Below are 23,187 nucleotides of genomic sequence, written 5' to 3' on the forward strand. Positions count from 1 at the left end.
TGCTACCTAAACAACTGGGAAACTCATTTATTTTAGCACTTTACAGGTCACAGAGAACTTTTTAATAGCTAGGTGCATATCATTCATTTCTGTCTGTTCTGCTGCTGTTAATCTGTCAGCCAGTGGTTTGATGCTCTCTCAGCTCTCTCTGTTAGGGAGAAGTAATTGAAATTGAAAATTGAGGCACTTAGCATGTACTTAGTCATGCAGTGAGAATGTGACCTTAATCCACTGACAGACCAATCTTACTCTTAATTTGCTGAGTATTGCCAATGCAGAGAAGAGCTTTCCTGTTATTCAGTGACTGTTGGCACTGTAGTCTGTGATACTCATGCAACATTCTGCTTAATAGCTAAATTTAAAAAAAAATTAAAATAGCTCTTTACTCTCTCCTTCTTTCCTCATTAACTGGCAGGCAAACCATGCATTGCATTAAGGATCTCAACATCATCATACATTTCCCTGGTGCTTGTCACGATCATAGTTAGTGAAGGACAGTAAATTTATAATCCAACCAAAAAAGGCTATTTATCTCCTCTAGGTCTTCTTAAGAGTTTTTGACTAATTCTGAGGAAGATGTAGGTTTTGGTAAAGTTACTGTGTCTTCAGTGTGGCAGATGATGGAAACACCCATGGGTGGGTTTATTTCAGATCTTTCCACTTGACAATGATTCTCTGTGCTTCTCTTTTAGTTCCAGCAAACATCCGAGCACGCTCTGTTCTCTTGCTCAGTGGTGGATGTGTTCACCCAGCTCAACCAGAGCTTTGAGATCATTAAGAAGCTGGAGTGCCCAGACCCTGTCATTGTTGCCCACTACAATAGGAGATTTGCAAAGGTAATACCCTCAGCATCCAGATGGTTATCTTTTCTTAATGGGCTGTAAGACAGTATGATTTTTTTTTTTTTTTGCTTCCTGGAGTTCTTCTGCAGTGGTAGAGGACAAGTAACAGTGCTCATGTCTTTTCTTCACAGACTATTGGGAAAGTGCTGATGCAGTATGCTGACATACTCTCCAAGAGCTTTGAGTCCTACTGTTCCAAGGAGAAACTGGTGAGTTATGCTGAGCTTCCCTTTTCCCTCAAAGAATCATATAATTGTCCTGATGAAACCAGACACACACTGCACCTGACCATGGTGATGGTGTAAATATTTGCAGTGTTGTTTTTTATCATCATCTGGATGCTTTTGAAGTTTGAATTCTGGCTTGGACCTAAAATAAAAACAGGTCCTGAAGATGATATGCAGGGCATGGAGACTGTCAGGTCCCCTCGAAATTAACTTCCACACTGCGTGGAAGTTTAATCACACACTGTGTGACTAAAAAAACCCAAAAGTGGGCACGATTGCTCTGTAGGTCTGGTACTTAGAGAGGTCTTTTCATCTGGGTATTCTGAAAATGGGAACTGCCCATACCATTTCAAGCTGGAAAAAAATTGATTTTTTAAAAATTATCTTTTAAAATACATGTGAGTGCTGAAATCTCTGCATGCAGTGTCTCCTTCGTAACTCTCAGATCTGGTGGTACTTGGGAAAGGATGTTGAGGCACAAAGTCTCCCACTGGTGACAGTCTTGGCATCCTGAACAGTCACCTGCTTTTGTCCCTTCAGCCCTGCATCCTGATGAACAACATCCAACAACTGCGGGTGCAGCTGGAGAAGATGTTTGAAGCCATGGGTGGTAAAGAGGTAAGAGAGCTCAGAGTCTGGGTGTTATCCTCATTCCTCCTGCACTGTTGTTGCTGGGTTGTTTGAAGACTGCAGTCACGAGGAGAGCCTTGGGACACCTGGCACTGTGAGTGTGGGGAGACAGCCATGACTGAAGGCTTCCCAACAAAATCTGTCATCAAATGCAGGAGCAAACATTTTGGAGTACAGAACAGCATAGAAAAGGAAAGAAAAGACTGGCCATTGTGTTCACATGGGCATGGCTGATGGAGGTCTCTGTACTGTGGGCATGGAATCATTTTAGATGTCATATAAATGTGGGACAGTGCCTTTAGCGTGAAATGTCCAGTGTGTAATACATTACAGACATGCAAATGAGTTCTCTGCTCATGTTTTGAGGGATATTCAGATGTGTCCTGTTGTTATGAGATGGTAATTTTTACAGAAATAATATTTTACTCCTCCAGGTCACTGTTTTTGTTCTGCTGTAATATATGTATATTTTTTTTCTCTTCTTTTTTCATTGCTTTTCAAGATTCAGGAAGATGAAGAAAAGCCTGCTGATGCTGATGTTAGGAAAAATTATTTTCTAGTGCATTTTCTTTGGTTGTGTTGTGATAGAATCTGTGCTATGACCTGTACGCCAAGAGAAAAGTCAGCTTTGCTGATGGACAGCTCAGTTTTTGCCTGTATTGCTTTTCTAAATCTTGCTTGTGCTCAGTGGCAGAATTCTGTGAAGTGGCAAAAATCTCAACAAATAGATTTACCCCATGAAGCAAGGAAAACTGCTGTCATTCTTTCACATGTCACCTCAATAATCCTAATTTCTGAGTCCCACATCAAGAACTAGCATAATATGCTTCCTGCTGTAATAGCAGCAGTAGCTAAATACTCATTTTTGGAAAAGAATAAACTTGTGATGAAATGTTTGCAAAGTGGCCTATAAAAGTTTAATGCCTGTGCATATAATTTCCCTTAAGGAATCAGTTTGCTACTATTTTCCGTAGTGGTAGCCATTAAGTAGGGTTTCCCTATTTTTAAAATTGAAAATATCCCTTGATACTGTATTAAATAAAGAGAGTAAAAAGGTGTTTCTTGAGGTTATTGGCTATTGTCCCTAGACTAAATCTCATCCCTGCATTCTACCCTTTAAAACCTTCCACTGGAGGTGTAAGTAAGGTAAAAAAGGGGTAATGAACTCACTGTGGAATCAAAATAGTGGAAGGGGAGAGAAACCCAGACAGTGAAGAGTAAAACAGGAAGAAATGTGGCACACACACTAAGAAGCTGGGGGGTTTTTTTGTTTTGTTTTGTTTTTTTTTCATTTTCTTTTCAAATGGTGCTTATTGCACTTCATAGGGCTGCCACTGATCACCAGAAATAAATTGTGTTGTGTTAGGTGCCTGCACTATCTGCTGCCCCCGGGGGTTTCCCGCTTGGTGACTGTGTAGTACATTGCTTCTTGACTCAAAACCTGCCAGGTTGTCTGTTTTGCTAGAGTAAACAAGGTCTTGTCCTAGTTTGCATAGTCTGTTGGCTGCAGATTGAACCTGACAATTGGGTAACAATAGGTGAGACAACAGTTTTGACGATAGAACTGACTGGAAATGCATCTGTGGGTTCTGTCCTCCTTCAGGAAGGACAGTTCTTAATTTCTGTGGCAGATTTATTCTGTGGTCATCTGTCCATGACACAGTAGCTTGCACAAAAGTAAACATTATCCTGGCTGCTCTGTGCAAAAAAACTTCCTTGGGAGAGTAAGAAACTACCATAGTGGTGTGCCCTGGTGTTCAGCTGTTCAACTTCTTGTGTTCTCAAAGGTGTTCTTGAAAGCCAGGTACCAAATATTCTGTTGTTCCTGTGGCAGGTGTGTTACTTGTGCCATGTGTGCAGCCAGACCTTCAGACTGGTTTCAGTTACCGTGTGCTTGTGGCTTCATCTGCTTCTGGTTCCCAGATTCATCTCGATCTGCAGCTGTAGCTGTAGCACTGCACAGTTCTGGAAAGCTCTGAAATACTGCTGCTATGTGGTGTTCTTTGCTAGTGGGTCCAGAACACGCCCCTAGGGAAATTCAGGTCACTTATTCCCTTTGGCAGTGATGGAAATGAAGGCTCACCTGTGGTCACCCTGCACTGTAGTGGCATAACATGGAACACAAGTGCTTGCCCAATACTATTTATTGGGATTGGGCCCTGGATATAGTGCCTTTCTTTACACTCTCCTCCACCTGCTGCCCTCATTGAGTTATGGTACCTTTTCCCTCACTTTTCTTAGTCTTTTCTAAACTGTAGTACTGAAAACAGGGCAAAAATTGCCAAGCATCTCTGAGTTTAATGTCAGCATCATGTGGTCTGTGAACATTACTCCTCAGAAGCAGTAAGGACAGCAGCAGAGCTTTAGGAAACTCTCTTTGGAGGGATTCCCTTGGTCGAGGCAAATATTTATAGAGTAAACACATATGCATACACAGAGAAAAATACTTTAAATAAATTTTAGGAATTAGGATAAATGCTTTTCTCTTCCTTCTGAACTGTATTGATCTCATGGGATCAAAACGGTTTCATCATGACTCAGGAGCTCATTGTCAGGACTCATTCTCAGACATCCCAAAGGCATGTGTTGGAAAGGCAGTGTTTATGAAGTGGCAGATAGCATTAAAAGCATAATGAAAAGTGTGAAACTGGGGGGTGAGTCCTGGATATCTTTTGAAACCTTTTATTTCTCTGAACCATCTCCAATACAGCAGCAGAGCAGAGATTATAATTTAGGTCTCTGCTGGGATGAGCTACACACATTCAGTGGTAGTGTTTGCCTGAACTTGGCCCCATTTATTTAATTATTCATACTTTACCTAATAAAACCTAATGTGACTTGCATTTTCTACCCACCTCTGTGGTTTTCCATCAGACTTCAGCCTGCAGTCCATAATTTTGCTTAGCTTTTCATGAGTAATGAACTCATGGCAGTGAAATTAAAAGGTGCTGTACTGCATTGCACACTGCTGGAGTCTAGATGTAGTGTGAAAGACTAGTTTAAAACATTTCTACCCCTTTTTTCTGCAAGGGAAGCATGTGAGCTGAGTATCAGAGACAAGCACTGCCTAAGGAACCCAAGGAATTAGCTGCTGAGCAGCAGCATATTGTCATCATACAATTTTCATGCCTTTGGCTTAAAACTAATCTTCACAATTAAAGCTTCAGGAAACTCTCCTCTTAATGCTTTGCAAGGGTGAGCCCACATTTTAAATCCTGAGTTCACCACCTGAATAACAAATTGCGGGACAGCTTAGAAACATCCAAGACTTACATAGAAATATGCTCAAAGGATTTGTGATATCTAGTGTTTGCTCCTCTTTAGCATCCCGCATGCCATAGCTAAGGCTGCCCTAGTGTTTGAGAAGTTGGCAGCTATTGTTTGGATTCAGTGCTCCATGTTTCTTACTCTTGAATCCTGTAGGAAAGTGGGGAGATGCCTGAAAATTCAGTGCATGTCTTTAAAGGGGAGTTGGAGCTGCTGAGCTCCCAGGGCGTGGTGGAGGGAGGCAGACCAAAAATCAGCAGCTTCAAACCGGAGGCAGATGAACTCCATAACTTGCTAAAGCTAAAATATGTTAGCAGGGCATAATTCTTCAGCTGCTGATATGCCAGATCAGACCTGATGATTTCATAAGGTCTCTGCCTTTTATAGACAGGAATTGATTAATATCTTTAGCTTTCTAGGAGGCAAGAGTCATGTCTCTCCACCTACACCACTTACAGAGAAGCCATCCAGTTCTGGCCACTCGCACTTCACCAGTGTGTGTGGAAACCAAAGAAGAACTAATTCCATCTCCTGGAAAATTTGGAAGCCCATCACTGCAAATTCTCAGGCCCAGGGATTCTTTTTCATGCATGAGGAAAGGATGAGAAGATCATCCTAAATTCAACTTGATAGTGCTTTGATATAAAAGCCACCATTCAGATGAGCAGAGGACTTGAGATTCCAGCTCTAAATGGGTTCAGATGAGACTTTGAGGCCCAGATTCTGTCAAAAGCCAAGTCCCAAATATTTTCAGCACATTAACGGAGACTTGATTTCTTCCCTGAAGTTTAATATGGGATTAGCTTTTCCCTCTTTGCACCTCAGTTTTCAGCATCACACATTTAGCCTCAGACACAGAACTGTAGGTATGCCAGACATTATTTCTACTGGAATTGAAACATTTCCTCAGAGATCAGAAGCTACCTCAGTGTGGCTACTGGCCCATGTCTTGCACAGAGAACTTTTCATTCTTCCTCTGAGTTATCTCTCATATACCCACAGAATGGAGATCATAAGCCTTCTGAGAGAAATGGATGTGGATGTGACATGTGGCAGTGACCCAGCTGCCTAATCCTGTTTTCTGCTATACCAGCCAGATCTATCATGCAGTCCAAGTACATTTCCTGCTATCAGTGATAGCTGATATGCTTAAAATTCATTGACTGAGCAGCAACAGCAGCACCGTTGTGGGTTCATTTAAGCACTCTTATCAGTGCTTCACCACATTGGCCAGGTTTGCAGTTAATACCACATGCTGCAGTACTCAGTAACTGACATGTGATTTATGTGTGGGAAACAGCAGTACACACCTACCAGCACCTTCCTAATGAACTTATATCACACTCAGATAATTCCCCAGACTTTGCTTTTGAGCCAAAGCAGGCCAGTGCCTAAGCATTAACCATCAGTAATGCGTTATGTGGAGTCCTTGCTCCCTAGAAGCAGTTGCTGACAAAACAACAGCTTTTCTAGCATGACAGGGAACTTTGTGGATGCTGAACCAGAATGCTTACTGCCCAGGTTTGGTTTCCTGAGGATGAGGCTGGGCACCTCAAAGTTAGATGTGGGCAGCTGTCTTGCCAGTTGTACCCAGAGAGCTGTGTGTGAGCTCATGTTCTGGAGCAGTGAGAGTTCTTTACCACAGATAATGGAGCTCCCCGTGGCAAAGCGTTGTGTCAGCTGTCTCTTCTTGCAGTACTGGGACAACAATGCATTTGCTATGAGAATGATCAGTTTGCAGTGAAATATAACAGTGAGGGGAAAGCTTCGAGGTAGCCAGGGAGCTCTCCAGGCCACCTCACAGTAAAATAAATCATGCACTGTGCAGTTCACGAACCAGGGCAACAAGTTGTTAATCCTGACCTCAAACATCATCTAGGCTCTGCATCTGATAACTTATAAAGAAGTAAAAGTGAATAGTGAAGAATAATTGTCTTGTGCCAAATTCTTCTGGATTTTTTTTCCTGTGACTGGAAAAGCAGTTAATTGAAATGTTTTGATGAATCATGAACTGGTCCTACCTCAAATCTGTCAGAAATGGCTGAAATCAGAGGGCAATTCAGTGCCATTAATAGTAGAGCAAATCAGGCAGCTTGTGACTCACTGTGCCTTTACGCAGTAGGAGGGAAGGATTAATGTAAGGGCAAGAGACACCACCACCACCAAATGCTGTTTTTATTTTGTTACCTACAAGCTTGGCTAGAATGAATGCTGATTGTCATGACATTAGCTTCCTTCTGCCGTCACAGAGCAAGAGTGTTGCAAAGATGATAGGAAAAGAAATTTAATAAAGGAAAAATAATCAGAGGCAGCAATGCCTAAAGTTACAACGCCTAAGTAATCATCGTTTTCTTGATTGTTGGTTCTTACTTTAATTACTTTTAAAATTCTGATCCAGAAGTTTCATTAGCACAGGTTCAAATGCATAATAGAGTCAATTTTCCATGCCAGTTTACAACAGGAAAATGAGCAGATCAGATTCCAAATCCCCTAAGGCTCGGCTTTCTCTGACAGATGCTGAAGCAATATGAAGAGGGCTTCAGCACTGATTTTAGAGGTGGGAACTCCTGTCGCGTTCAAATCCTGTATAGATGGATATACCATAAAAGTCTAAACTGATTTTTAACCACGGTACTGGTACCTGGCTCATTACATTCCTAAAGAGATGCTCTGCCTAGGAGGAAGCTTTTTGTTTTACAAACGTCTTGCTTGCCTGCATACACAGGCAAATCTGTTTTATAAGTTACTTTTTATGAGCAAATGATGCCAAAGCATTCATCCTGTGTTGCTAAGTGTACACACAGGTATGTTGCTCAGAAGTGGCTTGTTTGAGGCTGGAGGGGAGCTGGAATACAAGACTCTGCAAATCATGTTCAATTTAAAAACAGGTGGCTTTGCACTGATAAGAATGGAGGAAGAACTTCCTTACAGAACCTGCCAAGGTGTCAACAGCATTCATGTAGTGCTTGGGGAACTTGTTTTTTGTTTTCCTCTGAACACTTGTGTACAAAAAGCTGTCTGGTTCCATGTGCAGGTAGAGCTATGTTTGCTCAATACCAGTAGCTGAGATTTTAGTTTCCAAAAATGATCAACAAAAGTGCACAACAGCTTCTGCCATGATATCGTGGCCAGATTTTCAAAACAGCTGGGGTCCAACCTTCTGAAAGCAGTGACTGAGTCAATCTTCAGTTAAAATACTTGGCAGGAAGGAAGGTGAAATAGCTTCTTTCAAGATTATACATGGAGAAATGCACAAGTGGTAACAACCAGTCTGCAAAGCCTTGTGTCCTTCTAGACTCAGAGCGGTGACATGACCTGTGAGCCCAGGGCAAAGCACAGTACTTGATGGATTCTCAGCCCTACATACATCTGGGCCACAAGGAGTTCACATTCCCTTTCTTCCTCAACTTCACAAACATCAGGAACGATATTGAAGGGTTATAGGAGCCTGGGGAAATTACTTGCTGCTTTTTAGGCAAATATCTGCTGACTGTTTCACAGCTTCTGTAGCAGCAGCAACAAGCAGTGGAGGAGAGCATCCTACCTGGCAGAGTCCAGTGGGGATAGTTCACCTGCTTATTAAGTGTAGCCTCAACAGGGAAGAGAAGCACTGCAGAGGACAGTGGACTGCCCTCTGTGTTCACACTTAAATGCTTTTTTTTTCATCCACAGTTGGATGCAGAAGCAAGTGACCATCTCAAAGAGCTCCAGGTGAAGCTGAACAATGTTTTGGATGAGCTCAGTGCAGTGTTTGGTAACAGGTCAGTACTACAAAGTCCTTGTCTTTGAAGCATTCCTTTCTTTTATCTAATCTCATTTAGTCAGGTTGCGAAAGAAAAGAAACTCCTGTGAACTGCATTGTATTTTTCCTTTTTTTCCTAAATTTATGGCCTTTAATATACAGAGACTATCTATAGAAGTGAGAAACATTTTTGAAGATTTCTCTTCCTGTATTTCTCTGCTTGGAAATGTAGCACAGAGATCTCTCAACTGTGAAATGTATTTGAATTACACAGAGTGATTTTTTTTTTCAGTAAGTAGTTCTTGTCAGTAACAGAATTTCCTGCTCCTTTACTGCTCAAAAAGCGGTTTCCAGCTTAGCGTTTATGGAGCAGTATTCTTGTTTAAACATTCTGCTCTAAATGTATGAAACAGCTGACTGATTTCTGATTGTTAAATGAATAATGGAATAAGAAGGAAACAGGTTTAGAATCTGAGATTGGCCTGTTCTAAAGCTTCTACAAATGTTATCTAGTGTTTCAGGGAGCTGTCTTAAGCATTGCCAGAGAAATTGGTGAGAATTAAGCTTTATTGCAAATCATGTTTTCATTTACCTGAGGATAAAATGAGCTCAACATTATAAGACTTTTGTAGTGAACTACAGAGCATGTCACTTAAGTGAAATCTAAAATACAGAACTCCTGACTGATCTTTGAAAACAACCACTTCCCATTACAAACCCCATTCATTTCATGTTGTGCTGCATAACAGGATTAATGCAGGCATGAACTGTAGTGTAGCTTGAACATGGGCTAGGCAGATAAAATTGTACCAACTTGGCCTCCTGGGGTCAACAGGTTTGCAATTCTTATGGCTAAAAAATCATAGTGGGATTTGTCAAAAACTGTTTGAATTTCACCACACAAAGCTAAGCAGGGAGATAAGTGAGCAGTTCCCATGGCCAGTAATGAATGCTACAGCAAGAAATGGAAAGACTCAAACTGTAACTGAATGGAATCAGCAAAGTTCATAATTAGGCACAGAGTGACTGAGAAATAATGATTAGGCAGGTGAATTCTTTTAATCTGATTATTGTGTCCATGGTGCCATTGCTACAAAACAATTTGGGGGCAATCTTGACATATGATAATGTGATTTAAAGAGATTATCCAGTATCAGTGTACATATTGGGGAGTGTTTTAGAGAGATGAGTCAGCCAGAGATGCAGCCAGTCAGAGTCTCAGGTGCTTAATTTATTCTTTAACAGTCTTAGAGAGTGAAAAGTAGAGCTGCAGTTCACTATACAAGCATGATCTCCTAAAGGATAGAAACCTAGGAGATAAGGCAGATATCTGCAATATTTTGTGCAGAGTCTGTAAACAGTTACTCGTTCATCTCTGTGCACACCTGACCCTGCAGATCTTAACTCTTCTTCCTCTGTGTGAGATTAGCTGTGTTTGATGAGAAGGCAGCACATGTCCAGAGAGCCTCACTACCCTTGTGCTGAGAGAGGATTTTGTCTGGACACAGAAGCATTTTCTACTTTGAGAGGAGATAAGTCTTGGAAGGGTTTATCCTTCATGCAAGGCTAGCTCCTGTTTGTTCTTGGAGGCTGTAGGAGTGAAGGAAGGAATTCCTGGAGGAATTAGGGAGCAGCAAGCCCTGTCTAACAGCATAGGTGAAGTTGTTTTTTTAGCTTGCTGCTGCCAAGGGCTCCTGTTAAGCTGTACATTTACACAAGCTTCACTTTCAGGTGAACCTGTTGCCACAGTAACTGATCTGTTATTTTTCATAAAATTGGCAACCATTTTCACTCATAGCACATTTTATCCATGAGGCCATTGTTATTTTCCATCCTTGACCTGGGGAGTTTAAAGCATCTTGAAGCAAGGTCCTGCAGTTGATGAGGCAGTGGGAGAACTGTGGGGTGGGATTGGCCTGTGACAGAGCAGGAACCGTTAATGGCACAGGAATTTTTTTATGCTCTTTTATTTGATGTGGCTTAGGTCTCTGGTTAAGCTGACATTGCAGCCACAACTGAATGCTGCAGGACTCTTTCTGCTAGAAAGAGGGCACATGGGAGACAGCTCTGGAGTTTTTCCAGGGAGAGGCAAGCTAGAATTGAGCAAGAAGGATCACGAGGCTAGAGGTAGCAGAGCAGGAAAGGTGACCAGGTGGAGAAGGAAGGTGAGAGCCATGGGACACTCACACCCAACCCATAGCTGTCCTGGTGGCTTGCACATAGAAGTTCAGGTCATTTATGCAGATGTAAAGCTGGCTTCCAAACTTTTGTACCTCCTCTTAAATCTTTACCCTAGCTCCTAACACTGGCTTCTCTTCCTGGCTTCAAACCTCTGTGCCATTAATGGGTAGTTAAATGTCACTTGTAGTGCCTGTTGTTAGTAACTGTTCTCTTAAATGTCAAAGCATTTTCCTTTATTTGCTGAATTGATTAGTTGTCAGCTCTGCTGATCTATTCATAATTTTTAATCATTGCATTATTTAATCTTGAATCTCCTCTTAGCAGTAAGAGGTGGAAAAGTAATTGTGGTTTAATGCCTTGTGTGTCACTTCGTTACAGGGAGACTGCACTTTGCACAGCTGGGCCCCACATCCCAATTTGACATTTGGCATGGGCTGTATGGCAGTGGACTGGTTTGAGCTGGTGCCTGCCTTCAGGCTCTCTCTGTTATTTTAAGGACTTAAGCTATGATGGGTCATAACTGGATTTCTGCTGATGGACTCCTGGGTGCTCAGAGCAGGGCATGCATTGTCATTGCTCCATGTGATATTCCAGTCTCTGTGGTGGAGAAAGCAAAGGGTGCAGCAGGGTGCTTTGAACTAGGGATAACAGTGTTTCTTGAGGTCAGAAAAGGATCATTTCTTGCTGCAAGATGAATGAACAAACTTCTCTCAAATATACTTGTGTCTCCTGTTTAGAGGTGGTCAGCTGTGCGTGGGTGGTGGGCATAAGGAACTGGAGATCATGCCCCTTGGTAACAAATACAGTAAGGAAAAGAGCAGCAAGTCTTGTGAAAGAAAAGTGTGAGACTGAGTGAACTTGAAATTTTTTACCTTGTATTTCTGCCACTAATAATTGTTTTTGCCTCTCTCCTGTCTGTGCAGTTTTCAGACACGGATTGATGAATGTGTCAAGCAAATGTCTGATATCCTCTGTCAAGTGAAAGGGACAGCAAATTCTGCTGCTAATGCCAGAAACACAGTTGCACAAGATGCAGATAATGTCCTGAGGCCACTGATGGACTTCCTGGATGGAAAGTAAGGGAGTGTTCAAATATATGTTACACATACAGTTCATTGGATTGGAACAAGAATGAGACAGAGGGGAAAATAGCTCCATTTTCTTGGATTGTCACTGAGATTTCCAGTCTCCAAATTTTCAAGAAGAATCAATAGCTTTTCTTCCCATATCTGCTTCTCACAAGCCATGGATGGGCTCTTCAGCCTCCGTTCAATCCAGTTATGACCCAAAGCACACTCCAGTTATTCTTTCTGCCTCTGGCAATTATAGCAATCAGCAAAACACACTGCTGATCAAGTAGTGAAAAAGACTGAAATTCTAAATTTTCTAGCTGTGGGTTTTTTTCCTACAGAGATTTTATTGTAGCCAATTAACAAGCATATTGCAAACAGTGCTTATGTACTTGATATATATTCTACTCATATCACAGTCCTGTCAGACGTGTATTCTAGTCATACCTGCTGCTGTTCTGACTAGCAAATAAGCTTCTGAATGATGGGACATGAACATGGTGGATCCATTGCTTTAATTAACTGTTGCATTAGCGCCATGCAGCATGATTCAGCTGGACAAGGACAGTTAAATGTTCAAGCCAAGTCTTGAACTGCAAAGAGAAACAGTTTTTTATCTTTGTACAAGCTAAGCTTAATGCTGATGCACATCAGTTCTTCATTTAGTAAGGGATGACCAGCAATTTTCATAATAAATAATAAATGCTGCAAGAGATATGAAGCTTTACAAGTTTAAAACATAAGGGGTTTGGTTGCTCTTAGTGTTGATTATCCTGTCTTTTTTGGGTCACTGTGTTCTAAGTGACTCTCTGCAGCCGTCATTACATCTAGGAGCTTTCTCATTTGATCATTTTCCATGCCTGCCTTCATGAACCCCGAAAATCCATATTCCTTTTGTACCATTGAGAACGTGGTTTGCTACAGGCTTGCCATCCAGCTGTGGAGCAAGTGATAATAGATAATGGATGATAATCCACACTTGGATTATTTTCTTCCCTCCTTTACAGAAGGAGAGTATCTTTTTAGTGCCTCCTGCATCCCACCCATACCAGTCCTGTGCCTGTTTGTTTTGTTCATTTACTGTCTAACCAGCTGTGGGAAGAAGGGAAGTTGGGAGAAGATGTTACACGGTGGAGAGGTGTCAGCTGTTTTAGTGGTACTGGCCACAGAGTTCCTGTTCACAGTGTGATCAGTAAATGCTGAAGTTCAGCAGATGTTTCAAAGAAGATTCTAGCACTTTTGGCCTTTTTTATAGCCTGTACAACAATAAAGGAAGAAAACCTAGGGAAATAAAGCTCCTTGTGTTAGAGCAGATAAACACATGGCAAGTGATTGGTGAATGCAGTCATGACAAAATATGGAGTTGTCTAAGAAATATTTTGGGGTGGTTTTGGAGGTGAAAGATTTAGCAAACTGTAGCAGCTTTCGGAAGGTATGCAGGAATTTCTGCACAACACTCTGGGAAGTGTTAATTTAGGCATTCATCAAAAATCATTATAGTAACCCATTGAAGCTTAAACCCTATCATTCTATATTTGTAATTTTTTTCTGTATACTCTATAAACCAAATATGTCTTCTTGAAGGGATCCTCTTCAATGGTAACTGCTCTTATTTGGATCATATGTACTATTCCAATTATTATTATATGTATTATTCTGCCTATCACCAAGTGACACCTTCTGTAATCCCCAGGTCAAGAAACAGAAATTATTGAGATTAGAAATGTCAATCATCCATTTTGTGGTTTTAGTCTTTTTAGTGCTAGAACTCCAACAGTGAGCACACATTCTATGCTTTAGAAAAGGGAGTATTTTTTTACCCTTAAAGCAATTGTTACGAGACACTGCTTTGGATAGGGCACTGAATCTTCCATATGCAGCTCCTTTTTCATTGGGTATTTTGCTCTTTGAACTTACTCAGTTCTTGCTCTCTCCCTGCAGCCTGACACTGTTTGCAACTGTGTGTGAAAAGACAGTGTTGAAACGGGTGCTGAAAGAGCTCTGGAGGGTGGTAATGAACACCATGGAGAAGCTGATTGTGCTGCCTCCTCTTACAGACCATACGGTAAAGCTTTTTATCCTTCCTGACTCATACCAGAAAGTGTTGCCATTGCCTGTGTAACTCATCCCCCTGACCTAGTGAGTCATCCATCCAGGTAAATTTGTCTGCATGTAGCCTGCCTGAGGATGGAAAAACGTGTCTGTAAGTTGGTAAAGAAAGGGAGCATCTCTATTTATGGTAGGGTTTCAAGATACAGAGCACGCTCTAGAAGAAAACACAATTCAAAATATGTAATCCAAAAGGAGTTTCTGTCCAGTGTATCAGTTTGCACTGATTAGTGGTTTGCAGTCCTCTAAGGAGAGCTGTCTTTGTGGGAATTATGGAACAGTTAGGCTTCCTGGCCTTAGGTCATGACCTGCAGCCACTTTTGCCCTATCATCTGTTAGCCCGAGTCTCTCTCTCTATATAGATGTGGTTGATTTGAGCTTGATTTTTAAAATCAACCATCCCCCATTTTACCCCCACAGAAGGTTTTAACTCCAGGATTGTCTGGCAGGATTTCTCTGTGATGCTGGGAAGTTGGAAGTGAGTCCAGATAGTTTTTCTTCAAAGGCAGTCTTTTATATAATTGTTCAGCTGTGTGGATATGCTGGATGAATGTGTGTTGTGAATGTAGTGCTGCTTTTAACAATGGAAGATTAACTCCTCCCCAGTTCTGAGAAACCAGAGAAACTGATTAAATGTCAGTCATGCATGCCTAGCTGCTCTGGGGGATGACACTCAGTTGGAGGCAGTGTGAAGTTTGGGATGTAACCTCATTATTTACAGATGATCCAGAACTTCTTTTCATCTGGCTATTAGAGTGAACTTGCAGTCTGTGGCTCAGTTATGCAGCCTTACTTTTCTCCCAGTGGTGGGTAGAACAATAGCGCTTTTCACTATTCAGCAGTTCCCTCACATATCTGCACTGGGATTCTTGGGTTGCAGTGTCCAGGGAAGTGATGCAAACCTGCCTCTTGTTATAGGTGTCTCTTGCTCTGAGAGGGAAGGCCCTTGTCTCTGGCCTTGATAATGATGATTTTAAATAGAACTGCTGGGATGAAGTGCACTGTTATACCTACAACCATGAAATTAGCATGAAGTATAATTTGCTGAAGACTGCTCTCTCTGAGCTCAGATTTGGAGTAATCATTTCTGCTTGCCTTTATGATTTGTAAAGAAGAAAATGCAAATAAGTTTAGGAAGGTGAAATTTCTTTGTCTTGGTTGAATTGCTTTTAAAAAGGAGTCTTTGGGGGCAGGTGCTAAAATCATCATGTAGAAGCAGCATTAGCATGACCCATTTGGAGTGGAATCACTGAGATCAAGGGCCTCAGAGAGAACTAGGGAGGAACTGTTTGAGCTTTATGCTTGCTAGTTTTGGATTTCAAAGACAGAGTAGGAGAGTAATTCAGTACTTGTATCATGAAGGAGGCAATAACTGTGATCAGCCAATTCTTCCAACCAGCAGGATATTGCTATAAGCCACTTAAAGTTTTTTTCATAGTTTCTTGGTGCCATCATTTCAGTTTCAAATGGAGAAGCAACTTGAAGCATATACTTTCTTGTCTGAGATAACACAAAATGCTCATAGCTGGATTTCTTGGTGTCTAATTAGTTGTATGGTAGCAAGGAGGCTGATCTAGTCTAAACTAGAAATGAGTTGCTCTTCCAGAAAGACAGTTACAAACAATGCAGTGATTGAAGTGGCCTTGTCTGCAGTCCTTGAGCAGGGCACTGGTGGTGAGGCTGGATGAGCTGCAAGGACAAAGAGCTGCTTCCACTGTTCTCTGGGGCATAGCCATTTATTCTGTCACTACCAGATTTTCATCATTCAGAGAAGACTAGCTGGGCAAGGCAAGCTAAAATTTGGGGCTGCCAGCATGGGCAGAAGCAGTACTTTCTTTTTGCTCTTCTACTTCTGTGCCAAGCCTCTCTTAGCTAATTTGGCTTGCCTTTTTTTTTTTCTTTTTCTTTTTTTTTTTTTTTCTTTTGCAAGAACATCAGACACAAATAGCCTCGGGCACTGTAACACACTTTCCTCCCAGCCCTTAGCAACAGAATGCCCTAGTGGAGCCTCTCTGTGTTTGAAAGACCACTGATAAGGATTTCTGTCCTAAAACTCATGTGCAGCCCTTAAGAACTAGCAGATATTCATGATAGAAAAGAATCTCTTTTATGGAATATTTTATCTTCTTTCTGCAAAACTGCTGGAGGTGCAGAAGTCTTTTTGGTGGAGGTCATGGAAACCTTCTACTCAGGTAGAAGGTTCCTGTCACCCTGCAGTTTGCCTCACCTGTCACTTGCGTGACCCTGCCTCTGCACAGTGCTTAAATAACTCTCTCCAGACTTAAAAATTCCACTTAAATCTGCTTCTGGAAGATTCTGTGGTGTGGGGCTCAGGTGAGAAAGTGTTAGCACTGTGAGGGATCCAGCGGGGACAGGGCAGTTTTACAGCCTCCAACTCTGACGACCTGATCTGCTGCTCCTTCATGGCTTCCAGATGGGTGACTTCTCTGAGCATTCTCTGCCTGTGGCTTGTGAGATTAGCGGCAATATGATCCCAGTAACTCACCAAGTAATTCACACCTCACTAATTTTAAGATCCAGCATGTAATTAAACACCTTCTGTCTTGGTTGAGTGGATATACACTCTGGGAATCTGTATTTTGGGGTTCAGTACACAACGCTCGGTGATATTAACAGAATAGTTATACATTTCTTTCTCAACTGCTTACAATGAAACTGTACCATGCCATCAGTGACTAGTCTGGTGAGAGAAGAATTGCTTAGTTTACACCCAGGTGATTCCTTTGGAGTCTTTCCTTTATTTATTTCACATAGTACCCTGCAGCCATTCACGTGAGGCTCTGTTTGTGCTTGCTCCTGCTGTACTTTTTTCTACTTGTCAGACTTGTCGTCACTAAATGAGAACATCTTCCAGGATAAGAACTAAATTTTCTTTAAGCTGAGGACAGAATTTGCATTTGACTTCCAGACTGCCTATTTTTCAGGCTCATCTGCCTGAGCTGCTCTAGAGCTGTGTGGTGGAGGAGAGTGTGGCTGTAAGAGGTTTTCTGAAACCTTTCTGAACTTCTGTTATTTTAAATGAATCCTCTCCCTTGTGCTAGCTTGGAGCAGAAAAGTTGAAGGCTGCCTCTGTGAGAAGGAAAAGCTTTCTTAGCCTTGAATAAAATTATGGTCTGTGAACTGCATATGTGCCTAGTTCTCTGTACTGACAGGTAATTATTTTCCCCTTTTCATCCCCACTTTTAAGCTTATTTTGTCAATTTTTGTGGTTTAATACACCACAACACCTAAAATATAGTTTTATCTTAATGTGTGCTAACAGATGTTGCCAGATACAACAGAGTTTTTAAAATTAACTTAAATGCTGTTAAATTATCAGATCTCATTGTTGTTGAACACAGGAATTACAAAAATATGGGAAATAAATGTACAATGTGAGATAAAACTTCCTTTCAGTGTTGCGTTTCAGAAAAATAAGCATCACATATAATACAGTTTCCAAAAAAGGACTGGAATCCAAAAAACTTGCAGTAGGCTTTTGTTTCCCAGCTTTGTCAGCTGAGCAGTAGGACAGTTAAGCTTTGAGGGTTTGAGTCAGTTGGAGTGTAAATCTGTGCCATCCTCTTGCTTCCAACAATTAGACTTGAGTCAGCAGATGATTTTTCTCTGCATGCTTTCACTGAAGGCACAAAAAAGCATCAGACCCTTAACAAGGAATTTAAAATCTCTATGTGGTGGACTAAAGGTGTGTTTCTTGTGTCTGAAGAGTTTAGAAAAGTACAACTAACATCATGGAAGAGCGAGGAAAACCAGCATGAGTGCCCATTCCTTTTCCAGCTGTGCTTGCTGCAGAGCTGTGCATGATTCATGATAAGAATTTAATTTGTCCTCATATTCTATCCTTGACATTTTAATCAATTCCATTGTGGGCAGCTTTTCTCAAAGCTACCTGATAATTTAAGTTCAGTTCTTCTCACTCTCTGGCACAACGGGAATAAGCGCTGTCTGTAGAGCTTTGTGGTACGTTTTCCATCATAAATAACTCCTCTCAGGAGTATGGCAGCTTGTTTACAAGAATGCCATTTGGCAGAGGAAGGAGTTGTCCGGATTTTCATTAGATGTTACCATCACTGATGACAAACTCAGTGTAACAGCAAAATAGTTTCTCCTTGCAGATGCATTGACAGAGATTGCCACTGATTGACAAGGATTTTCTTAGCGTGCAAGAGCTGGGAGTTATCTGAGCAGCTTTGTTCCATGAAGCGTGTCCAGTCACAAGCTATTGCTCAGTGTTACTGACCTGCCCTCCTTAGAAGCTTGAGGCAGGAAGACTACGTGCCTGAGCTGGTTAATGTTGTTGTTCAAATGTGTATAAAAAAAAGTGTCCAGTGAATGCTGAAAATACTGAATTAAGAAAGGTTGATGTTACTGTGTTTTGAGACTACTCCCTTTTTCAAAATTCCAGATACAAAAATGTTTTCATTTTTGTTTACTGCATGGTCAATAGACTCAAAAACCTTAAATTTTAAGACCCTGTAAGTCAACAGATTTTCATGGCAAATTGTACAGAACAGCAGGCACATCTGTTGGGGAGAAGAGGCTGGTGAAACCCCACATTCAGGTCGGTTTTTTGGCATGACCCACAGTGAAATCTCTCTGTTGCTGCTGGTGTGCAGTCATGCTCAACCCTTCTTGCTGGAAATACATGGAAATTTGTGCTCTTTCAGATTAGAGAACTGTTCTCTTCAACACTACCCATTGGATACTGACAGCAAGACAAGCTCTCCTTCTCATTTCAGGACCTTTCCTTTGTAGATTCATTGTGCTTTCCTGCACTTTCCCCTCCATCCCTGCCAAAAGTTGTGAATTTAATCATTTATCAAGAGCTTCTGTTTAGCTAGAAAATCAATAATGTTCATTCTGTGTCAGTTTGTATTCAACAAACATAAAAGGCTGAGGAACAGTGAGGGCTAGCTGGTGGTTACAAGTAGAGCAAATCAAGAGGTGATCTCTGGTTTCAGGTCACAGAGTCTTTCAGCTTGAAGAAATGTCCAAAGCTGGAAAAACTAAAGAAAAGGCCTTTCCTCACCTTAAAAATTCAGTTATGGGCTGCTCTTGTAATTAGCAGAGGGTGTCCAGTCGCCCTAGAGCAAGTCTTGAGTTTTCCAGTGTTACATCTATAAGCTGTCTGGTTTTTTCCTGGTACCCCAGGGAACAGGTATAGAGACTTTTTGCTGAAGGGAAACTTTTAGAGGGGCTATATTCATTTTAATCCTTAAAAAAAAATTTATTTCAGCAGTGATCTTTGCAGTAGTAGCCAGTTCGCAGGGTCTTCTCTGCAAATCCCTGTATGGGATAGTTTTTGTTCCAGAGTACTGACCTAAAGAGCAATGAACAAATACCCAGGAAGGCAGTAAAGGAAAGCTGAATGACATTAGCAAAGGGCAGTATAATAATTCTGGTTTTACATCTTACTTCATTACAGTTTGAGGTATTTTGGGGTGGGGTGTGGTCAAGGCTGTTGTGGTTAAGTGGGAGTGTTGAAGACTGTTAAGATAAGAAAGGATAGTAATGGAGAGGGAAGGAGAATTGGATTTACTGCAGGTAAACCATCACCAGTTAGATGGGGCTCTGAGCAACTAGCTCTGAGCTAGTTGAAACACGTTTTATGTGTTAACATTTATTTTCCAAATGCCTAAATAACCAGTTGGTACATAGGTATATGTAGCTTTTAAACCAGAAGAGAGTAGATTTAGGCTAGATAAAAGGAACAGATCTTTTACAGTGGGACTGGTGGAGTGACTTGAAGCAAGTTTTCCTGTCACTGGGTTCATCTTCCCTTTGTGTTTCTTCATTGGTTATACAGCTTTAGTAAGGCACAGTGGGGGAAGAAGAGCCATTGGCCAAGCTCTAGAGCATTTGAAGGTGATGTTCATTCACAAGACTTTGGCAATCTCTCACCCCTGAGCAGCTGAGGTCCAGTTTTGTTTGTGATCTGATCTGTGCTTACCCCCACCATGACGTCTGGGCCCTGTCTCTGTGGACAGATTCTCATCATCTTGTGTGATCTTTTGTTGTGGCCAGTTTTTGCAGTCTTTGCATCTATTTAGATGTGAAATCTAGAGGAGTGTTTGGAGACGGCCTTCACTCCAACCTTGTGCAGCCCATTTGAAGGTTCATCCTGTGTGAGTGGTTGCTGTAAGCAAGAGTGAGCTGGTTAGCAAGACATTGTGCTCAAAAATAGCTTTTGTGGTATCCACAGAAATGCCAGGGTTTGTACTAGGTAATAAATCGGCAAGGAGAGTCCAGTTGTTGTGCCTGGCCGTGGGGTGGTTATGTGAAGTGGCTGTGAACTGACTTGACTTGCTCAAAGGAAAAATATGTGAAGCTTGTTTATAACCCTTTTTTCCCCCCCTCCTTTCTTTTCTAACTTCTGCAACCATAGGGCACACAGTTGATTTTCAGTGCTGCTAAGGAACTGGGACACTTGTCAAAGTTGAAGGTATTGTCCTGCATGGCTTGTGTTAATGTCCCTGTGTGTAAGCATGGAAATGTGGTAGTGCATAGCATGTCCTGTGCTTCCAGTGGTTTGTCGCTGAATGCAGTTGTAGAGAAATGCCTTTAAATGCATTAAATGTGCTTTGAAATGCATTCTACTAACATTAGCATAGTGCTTAACATTTAATCTTATTGTGCATTTAATCATCAAAGTAGTTTTTCTCTTCTGTATACACAGTGCTAAGTCTGGTACATCAATTTAAAATGAAAAAAAGGAAATTTCTCAATATCTGGCCAGCTCTTCCATATCCCCATTTATAAAAGGGAGTCCCTAATGCTTGGAAAGACACTTGCGTTAGCTGTGGGTGAATTACATGGACTGTTAAAAAAATAACTGTTGCTTATGGAAGAGAGCCTGTGTCTGTAAATTCCTTCTGCGTGGGCTCCCTTCACAGGCAAGCTGGCATTTAGCATGAAGGCTCTGTTGATGTGTTTTGACAGTGCATGACGTGACAGTGCATGACATGAGCATTATGAAGTGCACGCCACCTCATCATAAGCGAATCAAGCACTAATTCAGTGATCACGACAGGAATGGTATGAAAATAGTGACGCCTCACAGCGCTCAGATTGCGCTCTGCTCTGGCTGCACTGGTGCTACAAGACTGGTATTGTGCAAGAGAAGGAGGTCTAAATCTCCAGTGTCACAGTGCACAGGCTGCTGCGAGGGAGATGGAGCTGGACCTGAACTCTGTGTCAGAGCATGACCAAGGAAATCTTCCTGGTGCAAAGGATATTGTCCTAAGTGATTATTGCACTTTCAAAAGGCATTTGTCCCTTCCTGTAGTTTTCTGGGTTTGTCTTGCACACTAATAAAGCTCTCTTCATACACCTGTGTCCCTTGCCCAGCAGACACATTTTCCATTCATGTTTATGTGGCCAGTACACAGCTCATTTAAGGCAGTGCTGATTAGCAGTTCTAGCAAGTGATCAGGGCTCGCAGGTATGTCATTAGATGTGCACCTGTTCTCCAGCTACATTTTGAGGCTGGTACATAGCAGTTAATAGTCACCTAGCATAAGCCTCCAAGCGTGTCTCCTGAGGGAACAGCTGTCACTTGTGCTGAGTGATGGCCTTGTGCACTCCCACAGTCAGGCTGTCATCCCTGGTGACATGGTGTCTCATGAGGATTGCGTTTCCTTCCCTGCTTCCTGCGCCTGCAATGATGTCTGTTGCTTCCATGGGAAAAATGGGGAGAAAGGAGTTTTGTAGCCAGCCTGAGAGAGTGGCAGCTGAAGAACAGCATCCAAATGAGACTCCTGTTTCCTGAGTTTCCCTTTTCTCTTGCAAAAGCATCAGCAAGGACTCATGTCTCCACATTATGAAAAAGAAGCCATTCCTGCCTTTCACATGTACTCCTGGTGTCTGAGGGCAGAGCTCTGAATTTGCTGTTTCTTCCCCCAGGTCACAAGGACAGTCTGTGAGTTCCTGTGGTTTGCTTGCATTCTTGGGCGTGGCCACTGAAATTCACTGTTATTTTTACTTGTTCCACATTTTCTCATTACTGGAATTTCAAAGTGTGTACAGGGCACCTTTTGCCAGGAATGGGTTGGAAGCTTTGCTGATTTCCATTTGCACTGGTTTGGGTGGAGGTTGTCCCCCAGCAGTGGCCCTTCTTCAGTTCAGTTACTGTAAAGCTTAACTTTGGTGACTCTGGGCTGCATTTTTAGAAATGCATGTAATCATTCAAATCAGGCAAGCCCTGGTGTGTGTTCAAGCCTTTATTTGCATATCTGCATATAGAACTGCAGCAGTACAGGTGCACAGGATTTTACATGTGGCAAGACAGTTGTGCCCAAGTATGAAAGCACCTGAATTTTGGAGACCATAAGGAAAATTACATTGTGTCCAAAAATTTCCAGTAGAATAGGAGTGCTACAAGAGTAAGAATTGTTGGAGTCTGTGTAAGAATTGTGGATATTCTATTTTTTATCCTTTTGTTTTTGCAGGCACATACAAGCTAACAGGGAAGGCTTGGTTCTTCAGACCTCCCTCCTCTGCATTTTTCAGTTCCACTAAAAGCCTGGGAAAATTATGGGATGGATTTTAAGCATTATTGGTTTTAAATAGGACAGGGAGAACAGAGCCCTAGTGAATCAGATAACTCAGCTGAAAACTGAGACTGACAGACCTGACAAGCACAGGCTCTTGTCCTGATGACAAATCAATTTTACAGTGTATTTTAAAATGCTCAGAAAGCCAACCATAAACCTGACTCCTTGGTGCGACATATCTGCCTCCCACTTATTATCAAACTCTTTCTGCTCAGTTTACTTAATAGCCAGCAACTGGAGCAGGGAGCAGCTGCCTTCTCTCCCTTGTGCTGTCCCCAGGATAAACAGCCAGGCTCCGACCACAGAGTTTCTTCTGAAAATACTTATGGAGAGTACAAGGATGAGGCTGAGAGATCAGGAAAAGTTTGTTGGGTTGTTTGGGGTAGTTTTGGGTTTTTTTACTTCTTCTGCTTGAACTTGCATAATTATTTGATGTAAATATTTGTTTCTTGCTCCTGGCTGGCAATCTGGGGAGCGCAAGGTAGCACTGTGCACAGTTCTTTATAGGAACAGTGTGGGATTTGCAGAGGGCAGGTATGCACAGGA

At 41.8% G+C, this 23,187-nt stretch overlaps 1 protein-coding gene across 7 annotated transcripts in view; it reads left to right on the plus strand.

Moving 5' to 3' along the window:
* The window catches only part of UNC13B (unc-13 homolog B), a 207,934-nt gene that overhangs the window by 171,918 nt on the left and 12,829 nt on the right, over positions 1 to 23,187 (plus strand). For all 7 annotated transcript variants that reach the window (XM_064735262.1, XM_064735264.1, XM_064735263.1 and 4 more), the window contains 7 exons: positions 693 to 836; positions 974 to 1,051; positions 1,610 to 1,687; positions 8,639 to 8,727; positions 11,813 to 11,965; positions 13,901 to 14,024; positions 20,475 to 20,531. In XM_064735262.1, the coding sequence (XP_064591332.1) occupies positions 693 to 836; positions 974 to 1,051; positions 1,610 to 1,687; positions 8,639 to 8,727; positions 11,813 to 11,965; positions 13,901 to 14,024; positions 20,475 to 20,531 (723 nt within the window). The remainder of the gene's footprint in view (positions 1 to 692; positions 837 to 973; positions 1,052 to 1,609; positions 1,688 to 8,638; positions 8,728 to 11,812; positions 11,966 to 13,900; positions 14,025 to 20,474; positions 20,532 to 23,187) is intronic.

The sequence above is a fragment of the Zonotrichia leucophrys genome, chromosome Z, assembly GCF_028769735.1.
Source record: "Zonotrichia leucophrys gambelii isolate GWCS_2022_RI chromosome Z, RI_Zleu_2.0, whole genome shotgun sequence".
Classification (NCBI taxonomy): Eukaryota; Metazoa; Chordata; class Aves; order Passeriformes; family Passerellidae; genus Zonotrichia; species Zonotrichia leucophrys.